Source organism: Carassius gibelio, chromosome B17 (genome assembly GCF_023724105.1).
Source record: "Carassius gibelio isolate Cgi1373 ecotype wild population from Czech Republic chromosome B17, carGib1.2-hapl.c, whole genome shotgun sequence".
In the NCBI taxonomy this organism is placed as follows: Eukaryota; Metazoa; Chordata; class Actinopteri; order Cypriniformes; family Cyprinidae; genus Carassius; species Carassius gibelio.
The window spans coordinates 26,912,036-26,924,065 of NC_068412.1; the positions used below are offsets into that span (position 1 = coordinate 26,912,036).

Sequence of the window (12,030 nt, forward strand, 5' to 3'; positions counted from 1 at the left end):
TTAACGAATCGTGGAAGTGTTGATTATATAATTATTTTTTCGATCTTTTCCCATCACATGAAAGGCTGCAGTGATGAGCATTGAGTAGACAGAGTCTGTTTATCGCGTGGATGCAGTGATCTCGTTATTATTGCAACACGTTATCTCACAAAATTCTTTCACCACAGCTAACAGCAAACACATGAATACAGTAAGAGCTCCATTGTGCATCATAACAGCGTCATTCATTGTAACAGCAGTTTGGCCAAGTGTGCAGAATTAAATCACAATTTAAATAACAGATTTGTTTCATGCTACTAAGAGAAACAATGTGAAGTTGATCGTTTAGTCACTGGCTTGATTCACTGATGCATAAACAGTATTAAACGATTTAGAAAGAAAGTCTGTGTGAACTTGAATGATTAGCTACCCATCAGAAATCACTGATCACAGATCAGGCATTAATGAACACTGTTACTCACTGTTTGTGGCGGTGCTGTCGAATCCATATCATAAAAGTCTGTTTGTAACGCCTGTGCTGACATTGCGACTGAATTATATGTAAATATTTGGGCGGGCAAAGCAGAGAAAGGGGAGGTAACAATTCTCCTTGCAACGTCACAACGAGGAGATTCAAGATCAGCCCAGTTGAGCTTCCATTTTCTCAAAGGCAGAGAAAGATAGAAAAATCTCAATTTAAACCGATTTGAATTTCTAGAAACTTGGGGACCATATACCGGCTAGGGGAACTCATATTAATCTTAAAAAACCTCAGAAAGTGAAATTTTCATGTCATAGGACCTTTAATTATGCAAGAGAAAATAAAAACTGAAGAACGAAGTTTCCTTTTTAAGTAGAAAATATATTTTTCATTTTTTTAAATGCATAGAATGCAATGCATACATCAAAAATAAACATTTAATTATTACCCACTGTTTCTCTGTCTGTACTTGTACTGTGAACAATGACAATAAAGTTGACAGATGAATTAAGTGCATTTAAGTGCCATTCAGTTGGGGTTTTAAATAAAGCATTTTCTGAGATGCACATTAAACATTAAACATATAAAACATTAATTTAATTTATCTTTTAATTATTGAAAAATAAGCAAACTTTTTGGTACTAAACCGCAATAACTAAACTAAACCAGACTTTTATTTTGACGGGTTGACGTACTTTTACAGCTCTGTGTATGTGATGTGATGCTATATAGCTTTACTCTAATCAAACGGTCAAATGCTCATGAAGTGACAGTCAAAGCAGTTCTGGAGATGTTGTTCATGTGTTCACGTCCTAATTTAGTGAGACAGCAGACAGCTTCCGTGTGTTTAATGAATGAAGACGCGCTTCTGCTCCATTCATTAACACAGACAAGCAGAACATGCAGGATTCATATTTAAATAGACTGTTCTGGCTTAATATTTACAGATATTAGTCAATATCATAAGTGCAATGACCTATTTTTGATTAATTCATTCAACATTTGGCAAATTCCGTGCCATTCTGCGTTAAACTGTAAATTCCGTTTTTATGACTGGATTCCGCGATTCCCTCCGTGTTTTCTGCATCGCGGAAATCATAGGGTCCTAGTTGTGGTATGCCAGCTCTATCTTGCAATGGACACACGTCACGACGTTCTCTTTACGTTTGCATGCGCCCTCAAATCAAAACAAATCAAAACACTGCTGATTCCTTGTGTCTCCTTCCGCTTTCCTTCACATTTAAAAAATCATTGCAAAAGAACCTGACATGATATTTAAAATAAATTAAAAGAGGCTTAGAGGCAGAGAAATTTGCCTCGATCATTTTTTGTAATCTAGTTACTCAAGGAATTGTTTAATTTAATAAACATCAGCAACGTTACTCCACCATTGAGAAGGAGGCATTAGCTCTTGTCCTTGCTCTCCAACATTTCGATGTCTATGTGGGTTCTGTTTCGTATCCGTTGATTATTTACACCGATCATAACCCATTAGTCTTTCTGGCCCGAATGAAAAACAACAACCAACGTTTGATGCGTTGGAGTTTGTTTTTACAGACGTTTGACCTAGAGATTCGACACATTCGTGGTAAAGATAATGTTATCGCTGACGCTTTATCACATGTCTAATAGGAATAAATTGTTTTTCCTCCCTTTTTGTTAAAAAGAGAGGATTAAAAAAAAAAAAAAAAAAAACGGGTAAGAAAGATTATTTCTACAATTTATTCACTTAAGGGTGAGGGTGTTATGTGTATCTGTGTGATTAATTATTTCTGAGTCCGTAGGTGGCGTTGTGGGAGGATTTCTTATGCGAGAATTGTGACGTCATCGGGGATACCGGATAAAAGGCTCCGAGAAGGCAATGGCGGTGATCTCTTTCTCTCCGCTTCCCATCCATCAGCGTCTCTCTCATCGCCTCTTGGAGGCGGTTTTGTTTGTTTTATGTTAAGCTTAGGTTTAACGTATAAAGTTGTGTTTTGATATTTAGTATATTTCTTACTGTTCAGTTGCGGGTAGTGTATGTATTTATTTATTAGTTCACGTTTGTTTATTTAGTAAGAACTGAGCGAGGGAAGCAGATGTCCGGAAGACTCACCTGTTTTTATTTTTCGGTAGCCAGGTAAGAACTTTACTCTGAGAGCAGGTGTAGTTAGGGAACTGTTTTCTTAGCTTCCCTACCCGTGAACTGTTTGTTCTCTTTATCATCCATTAGATTGTTTTCTTTATTATAAATATTATTTGTGAATGTTTGATTTTGAACTTTAATTAAATAGAGACGTCTTGGAATTTACATCAGGGGTTGTGATTCTTCTTTGTTATATGTTCGGCCTGTGTCCTTAGAATTCACGAGCCTTGAAATGGTAATGGGCCGTAACACAGCCCTACCTTTTTATTTCAGATATGTAATTTATGCACCCCCCACCTAACTAGGGAGAGCTTGAGTAGAAATTTAAATCCACTTTGGGAACAAATGGTGCAACTGAATGAAGTACAGAAACAATGATACTCACTGAGAGTCAGAGGTCACTGCTCCACCACTGACTTTAGGAGGATGATGCATGCATCTGCATTTCTTCATAAACACAAACCTGGCTGCTGCAGATGCTGCTTTACGTTTCAGAGCAGAAACCTCTTCCTTTCTCTGCTCAGACAGACTGATTTTAAAGTCAGTAGTACTGAAACAAACAAGAAAGAAACATGTTGCATTTAGCACCACTACTGTCAAATATAAATTTCACTGAATATCTAATGCAGTTCTGTCAGTGTTGGTAATGTGGTTTTCATGGGCATTTCTCAGTTTTGAAGCATTTTCAAAATAAAGTTTACAAATCAAGAGTACGTTGAGATATTTACATACATTATTATTAACAAAATGTTTTATAATGCTGCTGTAGAGAGCAATAATCCACCAACCACCAGGACCAAAAAACTGATCCAGAAGAACAACAAACTGTTACATTTGCATTAGCATGCATTAGTTGATGCTCAATACAACAGAATAAAAAACAATTGTAAACTGAGAAAAAGCACAATGACACCATGACAATAACAGGTGCAGCAGAATTCTCATCTATAGTACACAAACTTATTTTACTTTGTCTTTCAGTAAACTGGGAAAGTTATTAAGTATAGAAGTTCTTGGTTTTGCTAAGCAGCTTTTTTTCTGAACCTCATCAGTGCTTTGAATCAATAGTGGTTTGTTTCAGAGTGAACTGTCCAGAAATGAAAGTGTCAAAAGTTTTACTAGGAAGTCTCTCATGTTCACAATAATAGACCTGTGTGTAAAAGTCTTGGATGTATTTTCAAGAGTCAATGGTGCAAACTTTACATCTTTCTCATACTTTGAACATCTAGTGTCTGATTTCTTCTTGTAGAACGGGTAAAACTGTAGTACAGTTACACTAACATCTTTGTGTTCCTTTGCTGTGTTTGATTTTTACACATCAACATGCACTAGACCAGTGGCTCTCAACCTTTTGAGTATTGGTCCTCCAAAATATCTCAAATCGTCCTTATGTACCCCCCATGTGATATATTGCCTCAGAAACAAATGTGAGAAACAATGTTGTTATTTAGGACCATTTTACTTCACTATATAATGATATTTCAGCAGTATCAGCACTGGTCTGTCAGTAATTGTTATGCTAGCAGGTGGAAGCAAAAAATTGTGTGTGTAGCTGCCTGATGACAAATGAAGTCCAATTGGCTAAAATACTGTATGTACTTTGCATACATGCAATGGTACCACTGCACATAAGTCATCATTTTGTAGGGTAGTCTTTCTGCCAGTTTGAGACTTCATTCGATGTTTGTCTGTGATTATGTTTTTCATGACTGCAGTATACAGATGAAATTCACATGAAATCTTAACAACCGTTAACAACAATAAAATTTTAATTCAATAGTTCAAAGATGTCTTAGATCATGTTTGTGAGTTTGTGAACAGATTCCTTGTGTTTTTTCCTGTTTATGATACTAAAATAACTGAAATATTCTTTTTTTGATGCATTTCTGAACAAAAATATGGATTGCGGACTTGATTAGAGAGCCAAATTACAAAGATTGTATAATAATACATACTATCCACATATCATTATGATCAGATGTTTTCTTAACTGCTGTTATTTTTGTTGTGTTTATTTTATTATTTAGAGTAAAAGTGCACAACTTATATTTCCATATTCATCAGTGTGGGCAGTGATGGGATGTTAAGTGTGCTCTTAGATTCAGTAAGACTATTTGATTTGGGAATAGCTTATTTCACAAACAACATGACTCTTTTCAATCACAGTCACCCAACTCTGTAAACTATTACAAGAGCTGGTATAATTCTTTCCTCCTCTATTGGTGGTTTCTATTACCAAACATAAAATCACATTTAAGCATATTTGGAAGAACATTACACAAAGAAAACTTGATGAGACTTGCTTTACCAAGTTACAACTGAAGATTCACAATTTTCAAATTCAAAACACCTTAACATTACCTTGAAGCATCTTAATTTGGCTGTAAAATCACATTGTACTCACTCAGAGGTCACTGCTCCATTACTGAGTTTAGGGGGAGGGTCCATGGATGCATTACTCTTCATAGACACACAGCTGGGTTCTGGAGACGCTGCTTTATGTGTGTGAACATACTCCTCCAGCTCTCTCTTTTCACAAAGACTCATTTTGCAGGTAGTACTATTAAAACACACAGAACAATAAAATACTGGACACAGTGAAAAGAGCAAAAATCTGCCAAAGCAACAAAACTGATCCAGTATGTTATGGTTCAAATTATTGAATGATTGAGTTTTAACATTTTATTTTAAACATTTTAGTTATACTGTAATGTTTATGTCTCCCCTCCTTTTACAACATTCACAGGCCGTTCACATATCGCGTCTTTCGTGTGCTCAAGTTCGCTATTTCCAATGTAGGCGCGCGGTATGCGCGCTCATAATGGAAGCGATGCAGTCATTTTTTCCAGGCGAGTCGAGTTAAAAGCTCTCAACTTTTCAGAGAGTCGCAAGTGCACCGCAGGTTATGTGACAATAACTACCCAATCAGCTTCATCCTTTCCCGTAACAACCAGGGGGCAAGGAAGTTGACAGGAAGTTGAAGTCGGCCGGGTGCCGCCATCTTGTAGTAGAACTTCACTTGTGTAAGCATCTCATTGACCTCCCATTCATTTTGGCGTCACTTTGACAGCGAATAACTTTACATCTGAGGCGTTTAAAGACTCCATTTGTCCATTATTTATTTCTAAAGATACACGACAATGTATAAAGGGCTCCATTACGATTGCGTCATAACCACTCGACTCTCTGTCGCATTACCGTACAGACAGGAGGAGAAGCTCGCAGGCAATTAACTTAATATGGCGTACTGTCGTTACATTTTAAAATACTATACAAAATAATCAATCAGAATTCTTACTCCTGCTCACTCACGACAAAGAACTCCCCGCTCAAGCTCGCCGTCTCTGCAATATTAACGATGGCAGTTTGCACGCACAGCTACTTAGAAGATTTACATCTGTCAGACAGGTTGCTGACATCGTCAAGCTTCGTTTGAGTCTGCGCATCAGAAACGGAAGTGCTAAAAAACGCTAAAAACGGGCTTCACTTGTCTCAATTGAGTTCCAATGGGGTCACTGTGTCCATTTCTTTTACGATCTATGGTAACAACGTTGACAGCTGACCATAGCTGTATGTGGATTGACATTTGTATCTAAATTTAATAGCAGAGCTACTGCAAGCAATTCTTAGTGCTGCAAATCCATTTATCCTTTGCTGAAAATTCTCGTGTTCATGGAGAGAGCGGGTCATGGTTGCTTAGCAACGACAGACGCCTCAGGAGCGCAGCTGCCCGAGCGTTTTGGAAAGGAGAAAGCGACGCGCCTAGCGTTTTCCACGCGTTTTTAGGTGCGATATGTGAACGGCCCCTTACACCCATATTATCAGCAATTTATTCCAACATATACATGTCCTGCAAACTAAGGTTCACTTAAAGTGATAACTAAATGTATTTTCCACTTTGAGTCACAAGTTGTATACAGTCACAATAAAAAAAACTGTTTATTACACAGAATCTGTGCAAATATCACGGACCATAATTATGTCAGGATCACTTGGTTATTTAATGTAGTCTGGTCTCCTCCTCAATGCATTTTTTAAATGCTTTTGTATGCCTTCCTTACATACATTCAGTCTGTTTTTCTTCATTAGTAACATGCAATTATATAGGAGGTGTTGATGCTCCTTGCATTCTTTGTTATTATGTCAACAATAGGTTAAGTAAAAATATTATATAATATTTGTAATATAGCAAATATATTAAGCAAATTACTCCTCTTTATAGTTCTTTTTATCTAGCTGACTAATGAGCTTTATGCATGCCAAATCGTTTGAAACACTGAATGAGCAATTACAGACATTGTAGTAAGTTGTACTTTACCTTATAAAATATCTTTGATGTCCATTTACGTTTATTTTGTACTATAGTAAAGAAAAATATATGATTGGTTTACATGCTCCTTGAACTGAGGTGCTAAAGCATAGATCATTTTTATGAATTTGACAATCTTAAAGCTAATACTTTGTTTATTAAAAGGTAACAGAGCACAAATCTTATTCCTCAGTGTGCTACAAATAATAAAAACATTAAAAGAACACAGTATATAGACTTTACAGCTCGGCAACTGAAACGATTGCATGGTTTAATGACTCACTCATCATGCGGTAACTTGTTGCATACATACTGACGGAATGAAATAACTGCAGAAAGGATGACTGAAAATCTGTTGCAATACATTATTATACTAATATGAACTTACTACATGGATTCAGATGCTAATTTTGCCTTGAAATATTAAACCATTATATATCCATATACGAAATGGGAACATCACTGACTAAATGGATACAGTACAATAACATCAAACGGCAAACGAAACGAAAGCGAAACTAAACCACGCTAGGTTTCAGGTTATCAGCTCGGGCCGCGACACGAACAAACTTGTCTGAGCCAAGAACAGCTTTACTCGGTAGTGTACTTTTACTTTGTGGTAAACAAACACTTTAAGTATATATATATATTAGGGGTGTAACGATACGCGTATTCGTATTGAACCGTTCGGTACGACGCTTTCGGTTCGGTACGCGGTACGCATTATGTATACCGAACGGTTCGTTGGAGTAATTAATTATATTTGAAAAAAAAAAAAAAAGAGAGAGAGAGAGAAATATAATGATATGCGTTCAACAAGGTAGCCCAATAACCCAAACAACGTAACAGGCAACGCCCCTGACACTCCCGAAGAAGAAAAAAACACCATCTTATATGTTTATGTTAGGCTACTCAGCAGGCGCTCGCTCACTCAGTACGCGCTGAAGGCTCGTTGCAAAATAGCCAATGCGTTTAACAGACTAGAAATGAGAAGATCCTCCAATAACCAACAGGTCTGGTGTTTGGGTGCACTTTGGATTCCCTTTAAGCTATAATGGTGATGGCAAGAGAGTGGTGGATAAAAAAACAACGGTATGTCGCATCTGCAACATGACAGGGTACACCAGCGGGAATAAAAAAAAAAAAAAAAAAAACACCAGCGGGAATATCTGGGATATATGCGTCAGTACTATCTGGGAAAAGACGAAAAAAAAGGAGAAACATGCACGCAGCAAACTATCCCTGCAGCATTTAGAAACTATAGCTTACAGGGAATCCAACCCAAACACCAGACCTGTTGGTTATTTTAGGATCTTATATTTCTGGTCTGTTAAAGGCATTCGACATTTTGCAACGAGCCTTCAGCGCGTGCTGAGTGAGCGAGCGCCTTAGGGGCCGTTCACATATCGTGCCTAAAAACGCATGGAAAACGCTAAGCGCGTCTTTCTCCTCCTTTCCAAAGCGCTCGGGCAGAAGCGCTCATGAGGCGTCTGTCTTTGCTAAGCAACAATGACGTGCTCTCTCCATGAGACGCGGAAATTTCAGCGAAGGATAAATGGATTTGCAGCTCTAAAAATCGCTTGCAGTAGCTCTGCTACTAAATTTATTTCAAAATTGCAATCCATATACAACTATGATCAGCTGATCCTTCATCTTGGCTGAGCTCTCAACGTTGTTACGGGAAAGGATGAAGCTGATTGGTTAGTTCTTGTCACATGACCCGCGGTGCGCTTGCGGCATTCTGAAAAGTTGAGATGTTTTTACATTTTGCTGTATCTAAAACGTATCGAACCGAACCGAACCGAACCGTGACATCAGTGTATCGTATCGAACCGAACCGTGAATTTTGTGAACCGTTACACCCCTAATATATATATATATATATATATATATATATATATATATATATATATATATATAAAAATAAAAATCACAATTATAACCAGTAGAAAGCAGCAGAGGAGCACTTATTGGCTTATTAATCAGTAATTTATACCTTTTCTCTATATTTGGAAATTATAAATCACTTTAATAAAATATCAAATCATAAAAAAATCTGATTTTGTCAGAATTTTACACTTTTTTGTGTATGAAGTGAGAAAAGTCCAACTTTTATTCAATTTGCTACTACATAATCACATCAGTTGGTCAGAAAAATAATGCCAGATTTAATAAGAGTGGTATATATACACATTTTCTGTATATAAAGTCGATTTTGCACCTGTTACTGTTAGAAGTCAATTTTGTATGCATCTTAACTCAAGCTTAGTGCTTTACTGTCAAATCTGCATAAACAATTAACAAAAGAAAAATAAACAATAAATACAATAGTAATTTTATGATTAAATGGCCTAAATTATCTTTCTTTTGAAACCCCCCACACATGATCCCCCAGCGCTACCAAATCTGCTCCTGGCAGAACTTAGTGGTGCTGGTGCCACTGCTCTCAAATGTTAGTCTGGAGCCCTGTATAACCTTGTGCACTAAACTTTAGAGGCACTCAGATTAGACGCATACTACGTCTATTTTAGCACCATTAAATTATGTACTTTTATGTAGCAGAACAGTGGACACTTAACAGGAGGAACCCCAAATAATGACAAACACTAGTAGTTCCTTTTCCTGGGTAATTACCGCAACAATAAAATGGGACAATGTTATAACAATCTCTCTTCAGGATGCTTCCTGCAAACTCGTTTTCAGTTTCTTAAACTGTTCCACTTGAAAATGTGTACAGCATTTCAGCAAAAGCATATTCTTTTATATAGAACTAATACGATTAATGATTTCTGGAAATTAATAAAACAGACAAAAACGAGTACCTAATTTTTTCTATAACATGCTTTCAGTCGTGAACTACATTACCCAAAATGCACCGCAAGTTATGGCGCGCATTTCAAACTGTGGCAACGCATCAGAGAATCAGTCACTGTTAACGTTATTTTCTAAACAGTTATGCTGCCTTCACTTGCTATGTGAATTATCATAAATAAGAGTTTCCTAATCGGAAATTGGACGTGAACGTCCCTCGTGTCATATTTACTACTGGGTAACTCGGACATAACTTTGATCAGATTGTCTAAAATTTATTATTTCCGACTTAAAAGTGACAAGCTCGTAATCACGGCTTCATATTCAAATTACATTAACGTTGCATTCAAATTTTCGATATATCACGCGAAGACAGCATAAGACTCATTAACAAGATTCTTCATACACGTATAAAAATGAACACATGACATAAACTGACACTTCAGATGAAATATCGTTTTTGAAACATGGCACAATTAACGTTACGTGTTTAAAGCGATATAGTTTACATTCTACTGAATATGAACAACCTTTCATTTAACACACAACAGATTCAACAACAGTATTCCCACATCATTTTGTTCTGATTTCCCCGTAACCTCTATTTACTATACTCTAGAAGCTCGTTTGAGTTGTCCATGCACAGAGAGAGAGACACAAGTTACCTCTCTTCGGGATGTTTCCTGCAAGACTGACGTCACGTGACCAGCAGCTACCGCAACACCTGGGGAATATACCATTGATCGAAAAGAGGGGTATACCATTTTGGCAACACAAAAGAACATAAAACATATCTCTTAACAAACACATGCAGTATAGAGCCATAGTGCAGATTACATTTAAACGAGTATGAATAGCACTATTATACTTTTTTATAATTTTTTGGGATTTACTGAGAACTATTTTTTACCAATAGAAGTTCTAGTAAAGTCAAAAGAAACTAAATCAGGAGAATGGTCTGTGAGGGGATTGAACTAATAACATAGGTAAAGGTTATGGGGCTCTCATGTGATGAACAAACAACTCGAATAATAACCCGCAGACTCAAAAGAGGTGAACTAATTTCAGTACAAAACCCATAGGATGTTGTGCACGTGCGACTGAACGTATCACTCCCTGAGATGACTCGTTCTTTCTGAACGACCCATCACTACTGTGTAGTGCAACCTGATGCAGCCTCTGAAGTGAGACACAGGAAACAGAAATACCGCAATAATAATAATAATAATAATTGTGCAACTAAACGAGACAAAATAACATTAAAACATTTAGCTTCGTTTCATTTTGGTCAATGAAAATGAAGAGACAATTTAGCATTGCTTTTATTTTGTAAACCACATTTAGTCTTATTTTTATTCGTCAACAGTATTGCATTATATTAATTACAGTCATTGTCACATGACCAGCATTTACGTTGCGTATGGTCTAATTTTCTTTAGAGTCAATATTCTGTTATTACATATAACAACTTTACTCCCTGAACATCTTTGGACACATTTTCTCTTAAAAAGGCCCATAATAATATTGTAAAATAATAATAATAATAATCATAATAATAATGATAATAATATTTTTCTATGGAATGTTAGATGTAGACACAATTTCATTTCGAAGTGTAAAACTAAAGTTAACTAAATGGGGAAAGCGGGTCCCGCTCAGATTGAGTGAAGAGAGTAGAACTGGTGAAGTTACATTTGCAGAAACACATCGACTCCTTCAGCTCTCTCTACCGACTTAATTTTCTCCCACAGTCCACAGTCAACTGGGCAGGATTACCCAGAAATTCACTTTTCTCTCTACACTTATACATCCATTGAATTTAACCACTTCTCTTGATGTCAGTGAAAATAACGAAAAAATAACTTTATTTAACAATTTATTCTCTTCTGTGTCAGAAACAAGAGTACCACGCATGCATATGGTGCTGCTGATGCAGGAGCCAACATTCTGACTTAGAACCTGAATGCACAGCACCATGTTTAAAAGCAGAGGAATGCCCACACATGTGTCGTGGTACTCTCCTGAGTGTATGTCGAACACCGACACGGAAGAGAAGAAAAGGTTGAATAAAGTAATTATTTTTGTTTTCTTTACACATTGATTCCTCATTTTGTTCACTATCCACTCACATTACAGTTTCCCACTCTTTAACACAGATGTTTCATTTTAATGTGTATATTGATACGTGGTTTTGGTTGTATTGATCTGTCCTAAAATATTATTGTAACTCTTCCTAATAATTGTCTCACAAAAATCTAAGATTTATTGACATTGTCAAGGGATTGTACTCTATTCATGTACTTGCATAGTGCAGGTTTATGAGCA

General features: G+C 36.6%; 1 protein-coding gene across 2 annotated transcripts in view; it reads right to left on the reverse strand.

Annotated features, from left to right (window-relative positions):
• The window catches only part of LOC127976159 (NACHT, LRR and PYD domains-containing protein 3), a 579,287-nt gene that overhangs the window by 73,485 nt on the left and 493,772 nt on the right, over positions 1-12,030 (reverse strand). The window contains exons 1-2 of one of the 2 annotated variants that reach the window (XM_052580377.1): positions 4,990-5,141; positions 2,971-3,135 (exon numbers count right to left, since the gene is read on the reverse strand). The exons of the other annotated variant lie outside the window; for it this stretch is intronic. Coding sequence (XP_052436337.1) covers positions 2,971-3,135; positions 4,990-5,132 — 308 coding nt within the window. The 5' untranslated portion in view covers positions 5,133-5,141. Of the gene's footprint in view, positions 1-2,970; positions 3,136-4,989; positions 5,142-12,030 lie in introns of those variants that run through there. 2 annotated transcript variants of the gene reach the window in all.